The sequence below is a fragment of the Phragmites australis genome, chromosome 10 (assembly GCF_958298935.1).
Source record: "Phragmites australis chromosome 10, lpPhrAust1.1, whole genome shotgun sequence".
Taxonomy (NCBI): Eukaryota; Viridiplantae; Streptophyta; class Magnoliopsida; order Poales; family Poaceae; genus Phragmites; species Phragmites australis.
Window position 1 is genome coordinate 6967235 of NC_084930.1, and position 24486 is coordinate 6991720.

The window sequence follows — 24486 nt, forward strand, 5'->3', positions numbered from 1 at the left end:
TTTTTAGATAATCATTTAGTAAACTTACCCCTTAATTGTGTAGCATTTGGATGAATTTGTATATTTGAATTCAAATTGAATTAAAAAGAGAATATCACATAAATGATAAAAATACATATAAATGGAGCATTACAAACGAACTCACTTTTTTTACCAAATAAACTAGGACTGAAAATATTTTTATAAATTAGTACATCACATAAGAAGAATATTAGTGATTTTTTTTCTTCTGATTTTTAGGAATTTATTTGAGACATTAAAAATCGATAGAAGTTATAAAAGTAGATTTCTTTGAAGAATTTTAATTAAATATTGGCTTAGATTTTTTTATCAAACTAATTAAAATAGGTTGTTAGTGAGCTCTAATTTGCTCATAAAAACATTTATAATTTTTGAACTACCTATATAGTTTCAAATAAAATTGAGAGTTAAACGATAAAAGAAATACACACGTATATAACACAACACAAGTTGGCACAAACGTATCGTTTGGCTGTTCAGGGGATGAGAATAAGATCTCACCTACGAGATATGGCCTGATGTATGTTTTAATCTTCTGATTGATGGGATCTATGATGAACGAGCGATAGTAGTCTATTTTATAATTTGTTGAAATATATATGTAATTATGTAAATATTGAAAAAATAAAATAAAATAATATATAAAAAAATGCCACGGTCCGCGGCCCCGGCGGCGCCCGTCCGCGGCCTCGGCTACTCGCCTGGGCCGGCCGTTTCGGTGGCCCACCCGGCGCGACCTCCCTTACACGAGCTCGCTATCCTCTTCGCTGCTTGCCTATCTAATCCGCAGACCGAAGCGGGAGGGGAAGCCGTTAAGCCATGGCGCTGTCCCTCTCCCTCGCGCGCCTCTCGCTCCCGCGCTCCGCGCCCCTCGCCGCTGCCCCCGCCCCCGCCGCGGGCGCCAAGAACCACCCCGCTTCCAGCAGCCTCGCTTTCCCAGTCAAGTCCTTCTTCGGCGCGCCGCTGGCGGCCACCGCGGTCTCCATCGCGTCGCCGCTCGCGCGCAAGCCGGCCACCTCCGGCTCCACCTCGCTCGAGGTCGTCGCGGCGGGGAAGAAGGGGTACAAGATGAAGACGCACAAGGTTGCCTTTGCTTTCTCGCTAGCTCCTTGGTTCCTGTGAGGCCTCGGCTTGTTTTGTTTGCTGTTTTTGTTGATTCGATCGGTCCCTCCTGTGTCTGCTGCGAAGGCCTCGGCGAAGCGGTTCCGGGTGACGGGGAGGGGCAAGATCGTGCGGCGCTGCGCTGGGAAGCAGCATCTGCTCGGGAAGAAGAACACCAAGCGCAGGAAGAGGCTCTCCAAGATGGTACGCTTCTGTTCTGCTGTTCCCTCTGCTATTCAACTGTAGTGCCGCTCAAATTTTGTTCAGTTGCTGAATCTTATATGTTGTTTAGTTGTAAAAAGGAAATTACGGGTGGCTCGTATCCTTGAATTGGATGGTAATGTGGGCTGTTGATGTGAGTAGGTTTGGCAGTTTTGGTGTTACCATGTTGTTGGATATTGGAAAGATGAAGTGCAAGGAGGCAATGGGTGCTTGCTAATGCATGCATGTCGGAATGCAATAATAATCTGGAGTGTTTCATCTGTGACTTCCCTAGCACGGAGTGAGATCGTGCCGCTTGTCTCCTTTGGTGGCTGAACCTGTTTGGGGATTGTCATAGGCAATCTTAGTTATGTTGGCGAATAGATGTCATAAGAAGCTCCCGGCTATATTTCAATGTGTCAAAGTTCATGATATATTCTTGTTGATTCTTATAAGTTATAACATGCGGATGATGAAAAGAAGCATTTTTTTTTCATGCACATGTGCTAACTTACCATTGGGAGATATGAATCATTGAACAAGAAACATTCCTACTTTTTGTGAATTAATCGATAATAAAATGAATTTGCGATTTGATACATCGAGAGATTGCCACTCATGAACCCTTTTTGTAATATTAGGACAGGAGGAGGAGGTTGAAGAGGTTACTGCTCTATTATTAATGGACTAGCCAATCAATTCTAAAGTAGTGCCTGTGATTGTTGTGCATCTGGTTTCCTCTATTTCGGTATTATGATAATAATGTGCAAATGCATGTAAGTAGTTATCTTAGGACTGAGGCTGCTGCAGAATTTGGTGATGTCAACCCTATGAATCCATGATTTTCCACCACCAATCTGCACTTTTTGTTAGTGAGTGCTTGTTTTCTTAGGTGAAATGGGACTCGTTTTATAGAGGTGCGATGTTTTTTACAGATTAAGTTTAGTCTTCCCAATCTTGACCCTTAGATCCTAACAGTTTGTTGTCCTGCCTCATACGCACTTGGGCTCTGATGTTGGGCAATTTAGCACCCGGAAAGTTAACCCAATTTTCTCTCCTTTTTTGGGGCCAGAGCAGTGTCATTGTTAGTGTATTCTTGAGTGTGCCAATTCCACTAGAAGTCTGAACTTGCCATTTTTGCTGCAACAACAAAATTTACATATCTTCTAAAAGAACACTGCTATGTTTCTTTCAGGTTCAAGTTAACAAGAGTGACTACGACAACGTGACGGGTGCACTGCCCTACCTCAAAGTAAACAGGAAAGCAGACTGAGATCTCTCTTGGTCTTCAAAGATCATTCTTAGTTCACCAATTTGTAATTTTGTGTATCTTCCACTGTATTTTCCTTTGGAATACCAAGGCCCTAATTCATTTCAAGCAAGTATAAACTACTCTTCTTACGAACAGTTTAACAATGTTTCAGAATGAGGCGCACTTGCTGTAGTCGTTAATTGGTTGCAAATTTGTGCAAAGAGGAGCGGCACTTGAGCCATAATAAGCTTGATAAGCTTCAGCCTGTTTGAGGAGGCAAAGCTTTCGGTGTCTTGTGCTCAATCTCAAGCTGAGTTTGGTTTCATCTTCATTGGCCTCTAGTTCATTCTCTGCCAAAATGTGGCCGATTTATGGGGTGACCAGTTTGATAATCAAATTCTGCTGATGCCAGTGTTTGGCAAAAGTTTGTCAGATCAATTTCTGTTTTCTTTTTTCTTTTTCTGAAACAATCCTATTCGTGCAATTCACAACAAAAAGAAGAGATGGCCGCTGCCCGCCCCTCGCCGCTGCCCCCCCCCCCCCCAACCCTAAAAAAACACAACGAAAAGAAGAGATGGCCGAACTGCTAAGGTGGAATAACAAGAGAAGTATGTGCTAGAAAAGTGCTTCCTCCTCTCACGAAAACATGCCGCTTGCTATATCTCTTCTATCAGTCCGTATGCAACTTGTCTGGTTATTGATGTTTGAGGACCCTTGTATTCCTTCCTTCCATACATTTATTTTCTTATGTATCGCAATGCATAGGGTAGTCTTAACTAGTTACATTAAGCAGGAAGAGGACGAAGAGAGTAATCGAATTTCCTTGATACCGATGTATGGCCATCGTTGCCAACCGTGCTCGCTTCATCCTTTGGAGTATAGTGTATTCAGTTGTGCACCCTTTTCTAAAGTAAGGGCTAATCTATATTAACGATTGATTTTGACCATCCTGTGGCTGGGTAGAGTTCAGGGTGCATCTGTTGTGTTTTTTGTGGGATTTGACAAGTAGAGGAGTGGACCATGAGAATTACAAAAGCCTCTGGAGAAGCCCGAATAAAATTGTCGGAGTGGGTGGCGAGTGGTCGTGCAAATCCTTTCGGCTGTCACTATCAGCTACCGTGGACTCAGGTTCGCCACCGAAGTCTGCGCGCTGCACGCGGCGTGGTGCCACGCACCCACTGCGACGCTGAACCGAGTGGTCATCCCGGTCCCACCACGCCGCGTCTTGCCTCATGTAGTCCTCGAGCTCGCGAGTCACGTGTCGGCCCAACTCCGGCGTGCTAGCGTGAGTTTTTTCATTTATATATTTTTAACATAAATAATTAAATAAATGTACTCTGCAGAAAAAGATTTATAAGAATAGACTCTACCGCCCTCTCATAGAGTGGTTAGACCTTTATCCAGTCCGTCACGTGGCTTGGGTGAACAGTACAATGCCAAAAGTATTGTTTATCGTGCTATTTTATATTGTTTATTATGAAAATTTTAATGCGTGAGAAATCTCGTTTAGGTCTCGATCCTTGCAGCTTGTCCCAGCCTTCTTCTCCTCTTGGCCATGGTCTCTCTGATATATTTGTTCAGTATATTGATGAAGGTGGTACTGTTCTGCAGATGATATGATCTGATTGTTTCACTTCTGAGTGGCTGATTTTTGAAAAGAATAGCAGCACTGTGTATCTCTGTCTGTTGTCTAGACTTTATATATAGGCTCTAAAGCTAGTTGAGACTTAGACATAACTCAATTTGTGATATGCAGTTTGCAATAGTTAGGGAGCAGGATTTTATAAGTCCTGGAGCCAATTATTGCAAAACAATATGAGAACACTGTTTTTATTTCTTTCTAGTCCTCTCTGTTCAGTTTCAATTGTTTAAGTACACATGAATAGTGCTTTCTTATCTGTTATATTGTAGTCACTATTTTGTATTATCATGTGTAATGGAGTTATGTTACTGTACTCTAGTTCTTTTATCTATGGAATATTGATTTATATGCTCATATGTTCACACTATATACAACAATCCAGAAAACTTCTGGAAGCGGTTGTAACTGGTATACATATCAGATTGTAACTGACAATTTTTTTAGTTGTAAATAGGGTGACGTTACAATAAACTATAGTATGACTAGACGCAAAATAGTCTCGCTGTATATATATGACTCAATGCACACAATGCAGAAGACGATGAACCTAAAGACATCAATAATCGGAGACATTCATATGAAGATGAAGACACCAATAAGTGAAGTCACTTAAGCAGATACTCAGGCAGAAGCGAACAAAAGACAACTTTACGTGGGTTCACGCTTTGTCGGTAGACGCATTTCGTCGACAAACGAATATATTCTGAATATTCCAGGCTATACGATTCCTAGCTACTATCTAGACAAAATTAAATAAGGAAGAAAGAGCCACTCTCACAGCTATAAAAGGTAGCTTCAACTAGCAGACAGAGGACAAGGACCACACCAGCCACCAGGTATCGAGCATCCTCTAGAGCAGAGCGAGAGCGTCCATAGCACTATCTCTTATTCCTAGTAATAGTCAATTTGTAAAATTGGCTATATTAAAGGAAGGAATTGTGTTACCATCTCTGTAAGGTAATTCTCTGTGTGTAAGTAAGTATTTGAGGTTTTCGAAAAGGAAAACCATTTGTAAGCTATACTTGTAGAAATAAAGTAGTGTTGTCTTTAAAAATCTATTGGTCTTCTAGTTTGTCTATATGAGATAAGTTTTTATGCTATGTACCCTATAACAGAAACATCTTCGGTATTTCTCAGGTAATCTCTGTATCTGGTAAAGCTATAATAGGAAAAGGCAAACTCTATATCTGTAGAGAAGTGTTCCCTTTAGATGAAATTGCCTAGGGTGATGATAAAAATTTATCACATATGTTCATGATTAGAGATATTCAGAGAAAGCTTTGCTATTTTTAAAATAAGCTAGTGGTAAGAATGGTGAGTACCGAGTAGGATTTTTTACGAGTATTGTGCAACCGGTTGAATTGTTGGTTTCGTCAATCCTCAAATATCCTGAATTGCATCACTGAATACTACTGAATCAAGAAAGTTCGCTTTCAATATTGAGTATTTTAGTATTATTGTTACTGTTCAAAATATTATTTTAATAATATTAAATTAAGTTTTTATTGTTCACACGGTGTGCAAATAGTACTAAATAGTATCTGAATAATAATAATAGTATCCAAATATTAATTCTTAATATAAAATTACACACAGGAAGTGGACGAGTTGTTGAAGTATATTAGAATATTATATCCTTACAATATCGCACGCTAACGATAAATATTGCTAGTCATTCTGTTAATAGTAAATAATAACTTAATTTTGAATAGTAAAATTTATATATTTATATCTGGACAAGATTCTAATTGATATATATATATACTGTATGTATATTCTGTAGGTATGCTCATTATAGTTCATGTCTGTGTACACCCCACAAGTTGTAATTTACAGTATTTTGTGTTGTAATTGGAGGATGTGTGCAGTGCGAATAACAAGTTATAACTCACAGTGTTAGCTTCTCGTGTTGCAATTATGCATTTATGGACGTAAAGTTGTAATTGATCTACCTAACAAGTTGTAACTTACAGTGTTTCGAGTTGTAACCGGAGGATGTGCGTAGTACGAATAACAAGTTGTAACTCACAGTATTAACTTCTCGTGTTGCAATTATATATTTCTGGACGTGAAGTTGTATCTGATCTACCTAACAAGTTATAACTCACAGTGTTTCGAGTTGTAACTAGGGAATGTCGCAGTGCGAATAACAAGTTGTAACTCACAGTGTTAACTTCTCGTGTTGCAATTATGCATTTTTGGACGTGAAGTTGTAACTGATCTACTTAATAAGTTGTAACTCACAGTGTTTCGGGTTGTAATTGGAAAATATGCGTAGTGCGAATAGCAACTGCACATAGACACAGAATAGCCTCACTGTATATATATATATATATATATATATATATATATATATATATATATATATATATATATATATATATATATATATATATATATATATATATATTCTCACACGGTATACAACTCGAAGAGTTTATGATTATTGATGTTTGGTTTACCGTGTAAGACCAACTCGCACGGGAAATTGGTCTCCCTATCCGGTGCTACAGTACCGCACAATACTACTACAGTGTTGCGGAGAGAGAGTATGGAACTGTAAATTTGCTGGATACTGTAGCAGTACGCAATACTGTTCACAGGTCTGCCCGTGGGCCCAGAGGGAAGAAAATACTGTAGCAACACTGTTCTTAGATGCTGATAGTGGGTTCGGAGGGAGGAAAAGAGTAGTAAAAGGTAGAAAATAAGGTATCTATTGGAGATAAAAAAAATAAGGGATACTGTAATAGTGATAGAGGATATTGTAATAGTATTTTTGAGAATGAAAATTTAAGATAATTACTGAAGATGGTTTAATAATGGCAATCCTATTTGAAATTCCAAATGGCAGGCAATGCATACTCTAGCCTAAAGAAGAGAAATACGATAGGATGCAAACGTATTTACTGAAATCACAATAGCCTACTTTGCCGTGAGCATGCATATGGATAGAGTTAGTTGCTATTTGGTTTTAGCCTCTTATGGATAGCCACAGTACGCAAGAAGATTGTGAGAAGGATATTAAGGGTACGTTTGTTTCAGTTTTAGATTATGGTTTTCAGTTTTTACAATTCGAAGCTGAAACAAATAGATAGTTTTTGGTTATAGTTTTTTAAAATCTGCTGATTGGATTGTAGGAATCTGAAAAGTTAATTTTTCTCAGTTTTTGATAAATTGTGAAAGTCCATTTTATTAAACTGTCTATCAAATTTTTTTTAAAATCTACAATTTAAAAGTTTTTCACAATCCAATTTCTATAAACTACTTTTCAAAATCTACAGCTGAAACAAACGTACCTAAACTCCAATAAGGAACGGAGACTTCCTCCATATCGTTCACATTTGCAACTCCACAAAAATAAAAAGAATTTTCATCGGGAAGAGGTTCTCCACACAACATCTTAAAGACGGGATACATATAAGATAACCTGTATATTGCCTTGGAGCTAGAGCGATACGTTTTTTACACTAAAGGCGGGATAGGAATTAATTTGTTTCTTCATCGGCACTGACTGAATTCGACGAATATTGTATCTGAGCTGTATCCGAGAGGACTCAACGGATTGTACCTTTGAAGCTATACGACGGAAGTTGACCCGTCGCTATGTTTCAGAAATGACATTTATGCTATAGACGATATCAGTACATGTTCTCGCCGCTACCGATGCAAACACGTTATACACCAACAAACCAATACGGTAATCATTACATTTTTTTCGATAAGAGGATAAAGACCGCAAGTAGACAACCTTTGTGCATGTATATTTTTATATTACTGATATAAATACGGCATACACCAATAAACCGATATGATAATTATTACTTCGCCATCTCCACACATCTAAAGTGATAATTGTTTTTTTTTTCTAAAAAAAAGGGTAAGGACTACCTTGCAGATGATATTTGTGCATGCATATTATGATACAAATATGATATACGCTAATAAACTGATATGATAATTATTACGTTGCTTCTGCACAGTTTTTTTTTTTTTTTTTTTTCTGAAAAGAGAGTAAGGACTAGCTCATTCCGCCATATGTATCCATAAAGTCCAGAAGATTACATCTTTGAGATAAGCAACACCAATAGACTGGAGCATCACAACTCGGCCGGAGATGGGGGGTCTGGGTATCTTGAAGATAGAAAAATTTCGCAAGAGTCTTAAGAGTTAGATGGTTGTGGTTCCAGTGGACTGAGAATTATCGACCTTGGGCTCAATTCCAACCGCCTTGCGACAAGACAGATAGGGACTTATTCATGGTGTCTATAATAGTCACGGTTGGAAATAGAGCGAAGACGAAGTTCTGGCATGATAGTCGGGTCAATGGGTTGGCGCCAAAAGTAATCACTCCGGATTTGTTCAGGCTTGCGAAAAGAAAGCATAGATCGGTTCGGAAAGAATTACAGGATGATAATTGGGTTCATAATTTACGCAGCTTAACAACTCGAGAGGAAATTATGCAGTTCATCGAGCTATGGAATGCTATATAGTTGATACAGTGGGACTATGCTTCGGAGGATCAAATTAGATGGAAATGGACATCGGATGGAGTGTATACAATAAAAAGCGCGTACATAATCCAATTCATAGGGGCAGTGAGGCGGTTCCATACCAAGCCCATTTGGATGGCTAGGATAGAACCAAAGTACAAAACTTTTGCATGGCTAGCGATTCAGGGGAAGATTCTTACAATGAACAATTTGGAAAAAAAAAGGATGGATACATGACCAAGATGATCGTCAATGCAAGTTGTGCAACACGTCATATGAGGATACTAATCACCTCTTGAAAGATTGCAGTATTACATGTCGAATATGGCATTATATAGCTCTTTGGTTCCACTGGGAACATGTGCTGAGCCTCTCTGATTTCAGCACCATTCGATCATGGTGGTGAGAGGCTAGAGATAAAATCATCAGGGAAGGACGTAGAGATTTCAACGAAGGTGTGATTTATTTCTGATAGAATATTTGGAAGGAGAGAAATCGTCGGATTTTCCAAGGACAAAATCTGAATGAACTATCAATCACATGAATAATCACATGAATATTAAAAGAAGACATCTATCAAAGGAACTGGACGTGGCGATCGTCTTAGGTTCAACCATGCGCTGTTTTACGATGATGTTGTGCTGCTTGGATGGTCTTTGGACACTGCTTATATGCTTGATGATAGCAAGCAAGGCAGCCCCTAATCTGGGTTTTGCAGCGCCCTATGGGCTGTTTTGCCAAGGAGGTTCAAGGAGGAAATCTCAATGATTGGGCATCCATAGATTGTCCGGCAATAGTCCTTATCGACAGTTCCCGCTCCCTTCATCTTCTAATGGCTACCTTCAACCAAAACACCAAGGACTAATTGAGTTATTCCGATCATTAATAGGGCAGAGGATTCCAAGTTTGAGGCCATGAATCTTTTCAACCTTCCAAGCTCTAGCAACACGTTCAGGCAGTCTGTTGTTAGACGTGTCGTTGCTTTTTCGTTTTAGCTCTAGTAGCCTTTTTTGAAGCGCGTTTTGGAGGGCCAGGGCCTTCGGTAGTTTGCGCAGGTTTTCGTTTGTGCGCTTGGTGTTTGTTGTTTGTGATTTCTTTCATTCTTTTATCAATATATTTCGGCAAGCCTCTTGTCGTCTTTTTTTTAAAAATGATTTCCCACGGTACACCCTAACAGCAACGAGAGCCTATATGGGCATTCACATGAAAAAATCATTATTAGCTAGAAAATTGGTTCAAGACCAGCAAAAAAACCGAGGGCGCTTCTCGGTGGTTTCCAACTTGAAACCGAAGTTGAGCCATGGTCACACAAGCGACGAACAAAGCCAGAAGGCAGGTGATGGAAGCACAGCATAACCGAAGGCAGGAATTAATGCTAGGGAAATTCCATACGAGGAACACCTCCCATCCTTGCAGCCGCATGGATTCGAATCCGCCCTTCGCCCCCAATACTACCGCTATATACCCCCTACCCCTCGCCGCATTGCTCCTCATCTCGAATTCATCGCTCCCTTCGTCGCCTTCCTCGTGCTGCTCCGACAGCTTCTTGGTGGGAAGCAATTGCAGGGGGTAAGAAAAGTGGATTCTTTTTTGGCCGTTGGGGGTGTTTTTCTTGGTTTCTTGGATTTCCGTGGGGGATTTTGGTGGTCCGGGACGCCGGGGTTGCTTTCTTGGTGCTGAACTGCTGATCGTGTTTGGTTTTCGTGGGGGAAGGGATGGACGTGGGCACGTTCCCGGCGGGGATGCGCGTGCTCGCCGTCGACGATGACGGCGTCTCCCTCAAGATCATCGCGAAGCAACTACGCATTTGCAAGTACGATGGTGAGTGTTCTTACCTTGCCTCTCCCAATCACCCCCCCCCCCCTCCCGCGATTCCGTTGTGATCGAGGCCGTCTGATGCAATTTTGGGGGCGATGTTTTTCCTTGGGTTGGATTTCCCTTGACGCGATGCAGTGACAACAGCAATGTGCGCGGAGACAGCACTGGAGATGCTCAGGGAGAGGAAGGGGGACAACCAGTTGGACCTGGTGATCACCGACGTGCACATGCCGGACATGGATGGCTTCAAGCTCCTGGAGCTCATCGGACTCGAGATGGATATCCCAGTCATCAGTAAAGCCCTTGCTAAAACCATCTTTCCATTTTTGTGCGTGGCATTCTTCTGTACAGCAATCATGAGAAGTAGTAGGACTACCTAGTTTTGGATATAGCTCTGGATAGATGCGTTGAATGGATCATTCCTCGGTTGGCACGTGATATCTGGTAGCTAGAACTGTTGATTATTGGGTTGATAGCTGGTAGGCTACTACGATAGCGTAAACATCACGTGCCAATCGTAAGTATTGATTTTTGGGTGCATTTCTTTAGGTGCAATCGAGCTAAATACTGGATTTTGTCGCTTGTAGTTTTTATGTTACCATTGGTTTGTAAGCCCTAGGTGCAACTACTTAATTTTTGTCTCTTGTGGTTTCGTACGTTATGATTTGTTTGTAAGCATTAGGTGCAATCAAGCTGGCTACTGCATTTTGTAGTTTGTGGTTTCATATGTCACCACTGGTTTGTAAGTACTAGGTGTAATCAAGCTAGGTATTGTTGTTGTTTGTCGTTTTATACGTTTCCACTGGTTCGTAAGTAATATGTGCAATCAAGCTAGCTATTTAATTTTGTCGTTTGCAGTTTCGTTTGTTGATTGTTGGTCCATAAGCACTATTATCAATTTCATAAGCCCGTCGCAAACAATGTCCGGTACTATGGAATTTGCCAAGTTTCTCTTATTCAATGCTTGAAAGACAAAGTGGCCATATTTGTGGTGTGTCATTTTGCAACATGTGTTACACATTTGCTTCGAAAGGAAGGTAGACGACATGTGTAATGCCTGAAAAAAAATGAAGAGGGCAGAATGCATCAAATGAATAACACGAACGCCACTTGATTTTTCTGTTTCCTTTTGAAGTAAAACCACTTAATTTTCTGATTAGAATAGTTAATGATGTCTACTCTATCAAGCTTGTTGATTTCTGCATCCCAAAACTGACCGTATGTTTTGCAGTGCTATCCGCGAACGATGAGAAGGAGACTATGATGAAGGGGATAAAGCATGGGGCTTGTGACTATTTGGTGAAGCCAGTGCACCTTGAGCAGATTAGGAAAATATGGGTGCATGTTCTGAAGAAGAGTACCTCTGATCCAAGGAACCGAATGAGCGGTGGCAACGATGATGCTCGTCAGAAGTTGCAACCTGGGGGTACTGAGGGTGAGAAGGATGGTGCAAACAGCACCAGGAAGTATTCAAGGAAGAGCAGAAAGGATGGAGATGGCCCTGAAGAGGACAGGAAGAACACAGCCCAGAAGAGGCCACGGGTCCGGTGGTCTGTTCAGCTACACCACAAGTTTGTGGAGGTCGTCAATCAGATTGGCATGGATAGTAAGAGCTCACTGTTCATGGATTGTTCATCAAAAGAAAGCATTTCTACTTTTTTTTCTCATAACAAATATTCTGTTGATGCAAATGCAGGGGCTGTTCCGAAGAAGATACTGGAAATGATGAATGTGGATGGCCTCAGTAGAGAGAATATCGCAAGTCATCTGCAGGTATTGTCTGTACTCTTCGACTTGACTCCTATGTTTGAATTCGTATCATATAAATTGTAGAGTATATTTATTCTTGAGTGAGGATGTGTATTAGAAATTTGGGAAATTTGTTCATATACCATTTAGAGTCTGGGTTTTGCTCGTGTGGCATCCCGAAACTTAATCCTTGTGTGTATGCCACACTGGAATTTGTGTGTGTGCCACTGAAACACACAAATTCTAGTGTGGCATATACACAAAGAATAATTTTGGGATGGCACACGTTCAAAATGCGAACCCTCTGTCATACACACACCCATTTCCCTAGAATTCTTTAACTAATTTTTCATTGCAAAAATGTGAGACAAGTCTGATATACTAGTAATTTAGGTGTTAGTGTGTAATAGGTGTATATCCACATGGGATTAGTGTTGCATATTTAACTATATTCTCTCTTTAATGTTTCTTTCGGAAAAGAAAATCTCTCTTTAGTGCATAGGCAAAGCTCCTGTCATCCGTTAACAGAAAATATATACAAGTAACACTTTAAGTTTTTCCCTTCTGAATATCTTGTATTTGTCCCATGGTTAACAGCACATTTCATTTAATTTATGTCCTTGTCAACCTTTTTTTTAACGAAATGTATTTGCCTTGTGATTTCAGAAGTACCGGATCTACCTGAAAAGGTTCAGCGAAGGCACAGTCAGGCACTCTAATCTATTTGCTGGTGAACCTGAAGGGTACAAATGGAACCCCAACGACATGAATGGACTGCAAAGTTTCAAGAATCACCCTGAACATGGTAGATACCAGCCATCCCCATCCTTTGCTGGCTCTTCAAACTCAAGCAACCCTTTTCCAATGATGAATTCACCATCTGCATTTGGATCAGGGCACGATTTGCTGCCCACTCAGTCAGTTCAGCTCATGAACTCCGAGAGAAATTTGGGCATTCATCTGAAGGACATGGGGCCAGTTGGTCATGGTGGCAACCTGCTCAAGGATGCTGTGCCAGGATCACAGCAGGATGCGAGCAAATTCATCTCTCCTGGCAACTCCTACACAAACATATCGAATGTTCAGCTGAATGTTCAGCTGTCTGGTACAAGCAAATGCTTCCTTTCCGGTCCTTCTGGCAGCTCCGTTGCTAATTCATCAAATAGCATGGCGTTCAACACAAGCAAATCTTTCCCTTTTGGTACTTCTGGCAATTCATCTGCAAACATCTCAAATGACAGCCCACCATTGGCCGCAAGCATCAGCTTTCCTTCCTCTTGTTCTATCAAATCCTATGCAAGCATATTACGTGGCAAGCTGTTGGGAGCAACCAGAGGTATTCCTTTTGATGCCGACAACACCTTTGGAGACATAGCAGATGGTGATATGCTGGCTTCTTCAAGTCATTTACCAGTGCAGTCTCCTGAGTTGGTGAACCAGCCTTCGGTTCAGATACAGTCATCTTCTGCTGACCTATTCAGCAAAGATGTCAGAGAGGCTCCCCAATTTGCTGGACTTAGCAACTCCAGTAACTCCTGGAAAACTGCTGTACCATTGAAGTTTCCTAATGTTGGTCATAAGGATGGAACATCTGAAGGTCCCTTGCAGGAGAACAGCCTCAAAATCAAGCAGCCCTCAAGATTTGCAGCCTCATCTGGCCAGATGCCAACCTTTGGAAATGAATGTCAGAACCAAATGGCAGCACTCATGAAGAAAACTGCACCAGTGGTAGGTTTCAGTGACCAGATGGCACTATTCAACTTAGGAAGCAACATAAACTCTACGGGGATGCCGAATTGTAACTCTGCTCTGGGTAGTGCTTCAAGCATCAGGTCTTCATTGCCTAACCTTCAGATGAACAATTCTGTCATGCCAACCCAGACACTGAATGGTGAGGGTGCAAGTGGTAATCTCCCTGAGAAAGATGGCACAGTTGATCAGCAGGCTGTTAGTGATCAACTGAATAACATCAATGAATCCCGCATGGGAACAAGCGAGGCACAGAATAGGGTGAGTGGTGACTCGGATGATTTCTTCTCTGACTGGCTTAATCAAGTAAGATCCTTTCTCATTCTTTTCCTGCATAAGGTCTGCTCATTTTACTCTTCCTGCTTTGGCGTTTCGATTTTTTCCATCACATTTCATTTTTCAACTTTTGTACAGAAAGCAAATGCATCATACAAGGAAGTTCTTTAAGTGATGTTGGTTCAATTGCTACTAGTTCTTAGTATACATTGCTCTAGCCGTCGAATATAAGACGTCTTCAAAAAGTCAGCGCATTTTGTAATTAATTTCTATCTCGAGTTTTTGCAGGTTTTACATGTGATTTTGCTTAGTAGTTAGGTAAGTTTTTTCTAAATCAAACCTCTTTTCTCACTGCAGGATTTCTTCAATAATGGTGATGCTTTCATGGATGGGGACTGGGAGTTCATCCCTTGAGATCAGCTCTGTGAGGGAGATGTTCTGCATCTGTGTAGTCCAGCTGCTGATCACTCCATGGTTCTTGCATGTTGTATGTGCAAAATTGTGCTATTTGTAATAGACTAGCTAGGAGCAGGTAATCTTCAGCGGCATCCCATGTTCATCTAGTGTGGTCATGCGGAGTTCTCTTTTGTTATGACCGGTATACAGCACAGCCGGCGCAGCAAGAAGGTGTTAGAATCGGTTTAGGAGATGTAATTCGGTTAGGAGATGAAGTCTAGTCAGTTTAGGACAGGAATTAGTTCAGTTCGGTTAGAGATAAGAATCTAGTTCAGTTCGGTTTAGAGATAGAGAAGTCTAGTCGGTTTAGAGATAAGAGTTTAATTGGATCAGGATAGGTATTAGAGATAGATTCCAGAGATATTGTTGGTTTGAATCAGGACTTGTAGGCAGGTTGGGATGTCCCTGGCCGGCTATATATATGGGGCTATGCGCCCAGATTAATTCAAGCAAACAATTACCTCTACTACTATTTCCTTCCTTCTCCTGTCGTGCGATTCCCTTGCCTATTCTTTGCTGTTCTATTTTCCCAACCTCTGCCGTGATCACCAGGAAGGGGATCACGGCGCCCACTAGCAGGAAGTTCAAGCTAAGGCCTAAGGTGCAGCACAGATACAATCTAAGATCATCTCTAATTGATCTTAATAGATATTTTAAAAATTCATCTCCTATAATACTATTACAGCATTCTCTTATACTATTATAGTATTTTTTATTTTTCTATCTTCAATAGCTACTTTATTTTCTACCTTCTACTACTCTTCTCCTCCCTTCAAACCCACAATCAACCTCTATAAATAGTATTACGGGTACTACAGTGTTTCAACAAATTTGGAGTATCAGATTCTCTCTTTAACACTGTAGCACTGGATACTGTATCTGTTGAAGAGCAAATTCGAGTGTTATAATATTTTCGGGGTACTGTAGCAGTAGAAACCTCCTCTGTTGGAGATGGCCTAAGGAGATTAGGCCTTACCATATTTCGTGTCAGCTGTAGCTTTCATTGATGGAGGAGGTGTGGGATGTACAACCCTTGCCATTGAGGTTTGTGGCCCCAACGGCTCGCATGTAGGCACCTATTCTCTTTTTGATACATAATCAGCTAGTTCCTTCTAGGAGTCTTTTTCTAGTTGGGATCATAAACAAAGTTATATCAGATCGAACCAGTTTTCGTGTATGTGTTGAACAATTATATGGTATGCTTTTTGTGAACTATTTGAAATGTTGTAATTGATCTGTTTTATTTTCACTCCATGCAATGCTGCTTATTTGTTTCAACTAAACGGATAGCCTTGGTTTACATGTGTGAAACAGACAAAACAAGTGAGCACTGATATAGTCGTATAGCGCCGTTGGTCCTTGTTGTCTTAGAATGGGAACTGTTGTTAGGGTCGACATCAAAGACCCCCGACGCTTCGCTCCGCCAGTCTAGATTTGAGGACCATTAGGCTCAGGACCCTTCTGAGACTCATGTCTCCAGAGGGGTCCCAGAGGCTATGCCTTCAGGGCCCTCCTGACTCCTGGAGCCATCAACCCTTTAGAAAGATCAATCAGGAGGGGACCCGTAGGTCGTCTCTCACTTGCAGCGAAATGACCGGCATTTAATACCACTCAAGTGATGTCCACCTGAGAAGTTGCTGTAGTACGGCGTCGGAATAAACGACCAGCTACTAGGACAACAGTCTCACTAGCCATAGCCATGAATTACGGGATTGTCCCTATACCCTATGATACAGTAAAGAACTTGTATCTCTATCAGCCTCATATGAGCATATTTGTACATTCACACTATAAATATCAGTATAAATACAGACTCTTGGCCACCAAGTCAAAGTGGTAAATTTCCTTGGAAATGTGTGGTGTTCTATCCATCTCCACTTCTCCTCCAAGTTTGAGTTATTCCAGTAAATTTGCTCTCACCGTACTTTATTCATGGAAGATATTTTCTTTTCCCAAGCTGGCATTGTTCGTGGGGAGAGAATACGCGTAGAAGCACTAGGAGAGATAGGATGCCACAAAAGAAGAAGACGGCCACTGTCGGTGTATCAGGAACCGGGGGTCCCTGACTCCCGAGACCAGGCCAGCCGTCCGCCACGTGTCACCATCCCGCGAGGTCCCTCCTGCGGGATGAGGAAAGTCTAAGTTCCGGGAGAAGGTGTTCGGGGCCACAGTCTCTGGTCCCCGAGCACCCTAGTTCCCCGATGACCCGCAGAGTCTAAGTACCGGGAAGAAAGTGCTCGGGGAGGCGCCCGGTCACCCCCGAGCACCCTAGTCCCCCGATGATCAGAAGGGCTAAGTTCCGGGAGAGAGTGCTCGGGGACTGCGCGCAGTAGTCCCCGAGCGAACGGTTCCCCGAGGGCCAGTGCGAAAGTGCTCGGGAGAGAATGCTCGGGGCTGCACGTGGCAGCCCCCGGGCTCTCGGTTCCCCGAAGGCTCGTACAAAGATAGGCATTCTCGGGAGAGAGTGCTCGGGGAGGTGAACAGTACCCCCGAGCACCCGGTACCCCGAAGATAAAGATGGGCATTCTCGGGAGAGAGTGCTCGGGGAGGTGAACGGTACCCCCGAGCACTCGGTTCCCCGACGACCCATAGAGGCCCCCAAGGGGCCCACCGATGAGGTGTCCACCCGTCAGAGGTCCAAGGCCGCATTAAATGAGCGCGCGTGGCCTGACATATCCAACTGCTCCCGCCGCAGCGTCAGTTTCTGCCATGCTTTGGCAGAGGGGCGTGGGGCTATTAATTGCACGGGTCCCGTCCCGTATCATCCGGTGTGTCTCGGGATAACATTGCCAGGATCAAAGCGTTCCGCCTGCCGCCCTGCCGTGGCAGAGGAACAAGACAGGGCGGGCACGCCGGGTGGCTCTGTGGCTGCCCGGTGGGCCCTCTCAACGGCGCCCGTTGCCAGGGCGTCCACAGTGACAAGTGACCGGATGCGCGCCGCGTTTTTCCACCGCCCCAGTCACTTCGCTCAGAGGAAATGATGACGCCTTTCTCAGTTGTGGCGTCTTGGAACTTGTGCCCCCTCCTTCTCGTTCAGGGCATGTCGCAGCCGGCGAGTGCATAAAAGAGTCAGCACACAGAAGAGAGAGGGGATCAGAGAAGAAAAAGCCCAAGCAATCAACCGCAAGGGACGAGTTAACTGACGAAGAAGACGAATCCCACAACGAACCAAACCAACAGACGAGGACATTGTGAGCAAGCCTGAGCAGAGCTCCTACCGAAGAGCAAGCAGCCTCAAGCTCTTAGTTAGACACAATATTCTGGTAACCAGATACATTCTCGAGGGATCTCCCTCAGGACAGTTATTGCATCCATACAGGAGTAGGGTATTATGCCCCCATGCGGGCCGAACTTGTCTAAACTCCGGTGTATTTATTTCTCTTTGCACTAGGTCGATCATCCACCACCACCGGCCGTTGCATTTACATCCACTTCTATTTATTTCTCCGACGAACTTATTCAGGATCATCCCCCTGGCCGAATCTCTAAAAAGGGGTCTCTCGGGATCCCTGCAACAGGAGCTAATCCTCCGACAGCCACACCAGTGCGAAAGTCCACATGGCCGTCGCGACCAAGCTCACGCTAGGCTGATGCCAGCCCTTTAACTAGTCGAAATGAGAGCCCTATGGCCACCAGCGACTTGGCCATGACCCTGGCTGTGACTGACGCTAGGGACCTTGCCGTTCTGGAGGCCCTTCAACGGCAGCAAGGAGCATGCCTCGCTGTGCCTCAAGGGGCTACGGCTAAGGATGCAATCGCACAAGCCGCTGCAACCAGTTAGCGCACGTGGTGGCCCTCCGAGCTCAGCTGGAGGAGCTGCAGGCGGCCCTACGGGCAGCATAGCCATCTACAGACATGATTATTATGGCACCTGTAATGGTCAATGCTGCACTGGCCCAGGCTCTGGGGGTCAGTGAGGGCCTCATCATCACGACACATCGCCATCGCAAGTCATCCATGGTCGACCAACATGCAGTGGAGCCTCGAGCCCATCGGTGCAAGGCTCCGCTCGTCAACTCTAACTCCCCCTCCAGGCGGACCTGCAGGCCATACCCTTCCCTGAAGGGTTTCGGACCCCCAAGCTGCCTAAATGTAAAGCTGATTCACTCTCATGTACCATCGAAGCCAAAGGAGGTGGGCAGGCCACCATAGCCAAGTGCTTTTCTCTCACTTTGGAAGGAGTAACCCTCTGATGGTTCTGGGCGCTATAACCTGGGTCTATTTACGCTTGGGTCCAGCTCAGGGACACCTTCTGCAACAACTTTCAGGGTACCTTCATCGACTCGGTGACCTCTGGGAGCCTATATGCCATTAAGCAATAGCTTGGTGAGACCCTCTAGCGGTACTTTCGAAGGTTCGCCCAAACCAAGGCACCGCATGTCCCCCCCGGTGGGGATCCGGCCCTACCACGAGCGCCAAAATGAGTCATGAAAACCCTAGAAATACAGCTAGGAGCACTTGACGATGATGGAGAGTGGAGACACAGTGGTCGGCAAACGCGTTGGCAAGAGTAGGGGAAAAGAGGCAAGAATATTAGATGAGGATGCCAACCGGCTAAGACTCCTGCTTTTATCCACCCAAGAAGAAGCTATTACCACCTGGAGGCACGGGCACACGCCCTGTCACATCCCCTTCCCACTATCATGGGGAAGCAAAACCGCTCTTCACGACCCTCCAATACCAACACGCCACACATCCCACTATCGCCCGGTCAGACACGACTACATCACTAACCGCAAGCTACATTTAATGTTCTCTCTTGCATGTGTCGTTAGGCATTCTGCCTAACCACTAGACTGGCACCTCCCAACTCGAAACTGCCAGAGGGCTGAGGGCCTATGGTCAAGGAGCAAGGATCACTGGAGACCCTGCTCCGAGTACCGCAGGGACGGCCATACCACTGGCCATCCTAGCGAGGGGTTGCTGTTAGGGGGTCGCCATCAAGGACCCTTGATGCCTCCTTGGCTCTACCAGTTTAGGCCCGAGGACCATTAGGCTCAAGACCCCTCTGGGACCCCATGGCTCTAGAGGGGTCCTTGAAGGCTATGCCTTTAGAGCCCTCTTGACCCTCGAAGCCGTCAACCCTTCAGAAAGATCATCCAGGAGGGGTCAACCTCAAAGTTTTACATGAATCATGATTGAAAGGTTCCTTCATGCTCAGATTCTGTTTCTAAAACTGCGTTGCTTCTTATGTTTGGTTCCTGTTAGGGAAAGAAAATATCTTTCACGAACAAAGTGCGGCGAGAGCCAATTCACTGGAATGATGAAAGTGCATCTAGGCCCCCTAAGTGGGTTTTGGCTAATTGATGACAAAACGATTAAGGGACTAATGAGTTTATTGAAGCTATGAACATGTTTTAGTTCCATTGGTGAAGTTATACAACGTTGACGTCCCTCAAAAAGAAAAGAGAAGTGGTTTGTAGTACTCAATATGATTTAATTTTATTTTATTTTTGAAATTGAGTTTAGGAAAGCCGTATTATTAAGAGGGATGCAATTGATAGTTTTGATGGTGTCTTAGTGCTCAAAGTGACCTCTTAGAACCAAAAGTTGAGAGACACATTCACCCACGGACACCGGGAAATAGGCTAAGTTTTTCTGAGTCTGGAGTCTCCGGTATACACCGGATACTCCGGTACCCGGTGTTTTTGGCTGGAGTCTCTGAGTGAGACTCCGCCAGAGAGTCTTGGTTTCGATTTATTTTTAAAGTATCGGAGTCTCTGGGGTACACCGAATACTCTGTTATCTGGAGAGGCCGGAGACTCCGGCAAGTCTTCGGGACTATTTTCTGTGTGGCGTTTAAGTGCCACCCGGAGTCTCCGGTGTACACCGAATACTCCGGGTTAGTTCAACAGAACTGTAATGGCTAGTTCTGACACTGTTCTGGGCTCGGTTTTGAAGTGCCACCCAGAGTCTCCAGTGTACACCAGATACTCCGGGTTAAGTCAACCAGAACAATAATGGCTAGTTTTTTAGTGAAAGTTATAAATACTCCCTCACCTCTTTGCATTGAATGTTTTTGCTGTTGTTGTTGAGCTACTTCTTGGCAAAGCCTCCCAAAGCATTCAAGAGCCCCTCTAAACTTCTCTAGTGCTTAGATTATTGCAAGATTTGAGAGTTAGGGTTTGGAAGAGGGATTTGAGTTAGTGATCCTAAATCCAATCTTTGAGCATTGAGTTCGTCGTCAAGCTTTCATTTGTGATCCTTTTCTCTTGGAGCCTCGTGCTCCTAGACGGCAAGGCGTCACCTGTAGAGCACCCAAGGATTGTGGAGTGCCACGGGAAGTTTGTAATCACCCGTTGACTTGCTTAAGAATACCTAGCTTGATCTTTGTGGTCGCTAGGAGAGGATAGGGTTGAAAGAGACCCGGCTCTTTGTGAGCTCTTCAACGGAGACGTAGGCACTTCTTAGTGAGGTGGCTGAACTTCAGGATAAATCATTTGTCTCCTTTAATTTCTTGCAAGTTTTACTTGTTCTTTTTATTTTTGGGGATTTTCCCAAATCCTATTGTTTGTGAGTGTTCTACTGCAGGGTGTTGTTGATAAGGTCATCATACATCTATTAGAACCTGTGGTAACACTTAGACTCAAGTAGACTTGCTTAAATTCATTTCGATTTCGCACACCTGTATAGGTTGAATAATCCGGATAAAATCGGATACTCCGGACACCGGAGTATCCAAACTCTGTCTTAATCTGCTGCTGAGTTTTAAATTTCAGAAACACCTATTCACCCCCTCTAGGCGACATCAAGTACATTCAATTGGTATTAGAGCCAACCCTCCTACCAAGCTTCACCGCTTGGAGGTTTCTCGATGTCGACATCCAGGCGAAAGGTCCAAAAGACAACGGGAGCCCGACGTCTCCCAAAGATGATCCGAAGAATGGCGAAGGTAGTGGTAATGGTAAAGGAAATGAAATACCTTTCAATTACGATCGTTTAAATTCTTCTAACTCTTACATCTCCGTGCCTTCCGGGCGTGCAACATATTTTGATGGTACACATTACGCCGCTTGGAGGCACAAAATGAAATTGCATATAATATCTCTTCATCCAAGTGTTTGGAAGATTGTTTGCACATGTTTTGAGTTATCGGATGAAGATAAAGAGCTCACTCCCAAACAAGAGCAAAATCTTCATCGCAATGCACAAGCCGTAAGTGTATTGCTTGGTGCCTTGAGCCCTGAGGCATTCAACAAGGTTGATGGGCTTGAGGAGGCCAAACAAATATGGGACACTCTCCAAGTTGCTCATGAAGGCACCACAAGTGTGAGAGAGTCCAAGATTGAATTGCTTGAAGGCAAGTTGGGAAGGTTTGTCATGGAGGACGATGAGACTCCTCAAGCTATGTATGATAGGATGATGGTGCTTGTGAACAAGCTAAGAGGGCTTCAGTGAAGATATTGATGGTCACAAGGTGGTGAAGAGATTGCTTAGAGCTTTTGCACCTAGAAATCCTACCTTGGTGACACTTTTTCGAGAAAGAAGAGATTACAAGAGAGTCACACCGAGTGATGTGCTCGGGAGGATTCTTGCACATGAGCTCATGGAGGAGGAAGCAAATGAAGTAAAGAGTCATGCCAAGCAAAGCTCCACCTCCAAGAACAAGGAAATTGCATTCAAGGCAAGCAAGAGCAAACAAGTTCAAGAATCTAGCTCAAGTGAAGATGAGAGCTCGGAAGATGAAGAAATGGCATTCTATGTGAAGAGGTTCAAGAAATTAATGAAGAAGAGTGGCTATGGCAAATACAAGAGGGATATACCCAAGAGAAGAACATCCAAGAGGGCGTGCTATGAGTAGAACATCTAAGAGGGCGTGCTATGAGTGTGGTGAAGTTGGCCACTTCATTGCCGATTGCCCCAATAAGAAGAAGGGCAAAGACAAAGAAGAAAAGAAAAGTAAGCCATTCAAGAAAGACAAGTACAAGACCCACAAGAAGAAGTACTCGGGTCAAGCACACATTGGAGAGGAGTGGGATTCCAATTCCGACTCCAACTCCGATGATGAAGGGGTTGCCATAATCGCCATTCGCAAGTCTACACCAACAAAATCATTATTTGGCGAAATAAGCGACGACGACTCCCCCAAGTGCTTCATGGCTAAAGGCCGCAAGGTAAAATCACAATCCATGCTCCTAGATAGTGATAGTGATAGTGATGGTGATTGTGAGTCTTTACTTAAAGTTTTAAATAAGAATGCCATGTGTAAGCTAAAAGAGTTAATGGAAACAATGGAGTCTTGAGGGAACCTTGAGAGACAAGAGAACTTGCTCATCCTTGAAAAGGAGAGAAACCTTGAACTCGAGAGGCTTCTTACTAAAGAGAAGGAGAAAGAAGAGAAATTGTTCAAATATCTTGATTTGGCCAACTCCTTAATTGCTAGTCTTGAGAGTAGCAATTTCACACTTCAAGAGAAATTGTCATGTTTGAGTGAAAATTATAAAACTCTTGAAGTGCAAATTGATACCATCAAAAATAGCTCACACAACTCTAATGATGCAAACTTGCTCTCTAATGCTTCCACTAGCAATGGTTGCTCTTGTTGTTTTAATGTTGATATAAATACTTGTGCTACTAATGTTGAGTCTTTGCAAGTATTGCAAAAAGAGAATGAAATGTTTAATGCTTTAGTTAAGTATGGATGCATCAAGACCTAGAAATCCAAAGATGCCCTATACAAGACCATTCAAGCTAAAGACAACAAGCAAAAGAGAGGGCTTGTATTTGATCAATACACAAGCAAACCAAATGGGCGTGTGATGATAAATGGAGTGGAGTGCCTCAAGTTTGTCAAGGGAGGCAAGCAAAATAACTCCATCACACAAGTCAAGCAATCAAAGGGCTATGCTTCTCAATCTAGTTTTTATACTTCTTATATGCTTAAGAGAAACCACCGTGATAAAATAGTTGTTTTATACATTGGTCCCCGCACACAAGATAGAATTGTGAAAAGGAATGTGTGGGTACCAAAGATGCTTGTGACTAATGCTAAAGGACCCAAACAAATTGGGTACCTAAAACAAAGGCATAACTTGTTTTGTAGGCTTATTCCTCCAGTGGATCAAGTTGGGTGATCAATAGCGGTTGCACAAATCACAAGACCGGAGATAAGAGCATGTTTACCTCATTTGAACAAAATAGTGGTTCACATGAGAATATCACATTTGGAGATGATGACAAAGGAGAGGTAATTGGTTTAGGTAAAATTGCTATTTCCAATGATAATTCTATCACAAATATTTTGTTAGTTAAATCTCTTAGTTACAATTTGTTGTCCGCGTCACAATTATGTGAGATGGGTTACCATTGCCTTTTTACTAATGAGGGTATGACCGTCTCTAGAAGGGAGGACTCCTCAAAAGCTTTCACCGGTAGGTTGAAGTGTAAGCTTTATCTTGTTGATTTTTTAATGGATGAAGTGAGATCTAAAACTTGCTTAATTGCGAAGTCTAGCATGGGTTGGCTATGGCATGACCGTCTAGCACATATTGGCATGAGGAATTTATCCAAACTTTGAAAGGGAGAGCACATCTTAGGACTAACAAATATCTCTGTTGAGAAAGATAGAATTTGTAGTGCATGTCAAGCCAGAAAGTAAATTAGTGCACCTCACCCCGCCAAAAATGTGATGATGACCACAAGGCCATTGGAGCTTCTTCACATGGATTTATTCAATCCAATCGCCTACATAAGCATTGGCGATAACAAATATGGCTTTGTAATTTTTGATG

General features: G+C 43.1%; 2 protein-coding genes across 2 annotated transcripts; both read left to right on the plus strand.

The window, feature by feature from the left end:
* Nucleotides 1-787: 787 nt before the first annotated feature.
* Nucleotides 788-2730, plus strand: LOC133883576 (large ribosomal subunit protein bL35c-like). Its single transcript, XM_062322936.1, has 3 exons — nucleotides 788-1104; nucleotides 1210-1326; nucleotides 2519-2730. Exons 1-3 carry the CDS (start codon nucleotides 841-843, stop codon nucleotides 2594-2596), a joined length of 459 nt encoding a protein of 152 aa, XP_062178920.1. The 5' UTR covers nucleotides 788-840; the 3' UTR covers nucleotides 2597-2730.
* Nucleotides 2731-10319: 7589 nt separating this feature from the next.
* LOC133883187 (two-component response regulator ORR25-like) lies at nucleotides 10320-15140 on the plus strand. The gene is made up of 6 exons (XM_062322417.1): nucleotides 10320-10528; nucleotides 10661-10819; nucleotides 11757-12131; nucleotides 12222-12298; nucleotides 12941-14329; nucleotides 14657-15140. The coding sequence occupies exons 1-6, from the start codon at nucleotides 10423-10425 to the stop codon at nucleotides 14711-14713; spliced, it is 2163 nt and encodes a 720-aa protein (XP_062178401.1). The 5' UTR covers nucleotides 10320-10422; the 3' UTR covers nucleotides 14714-15140.
* Nucleotides 15141-24486: the final 9346 nt, after the last annotated feature.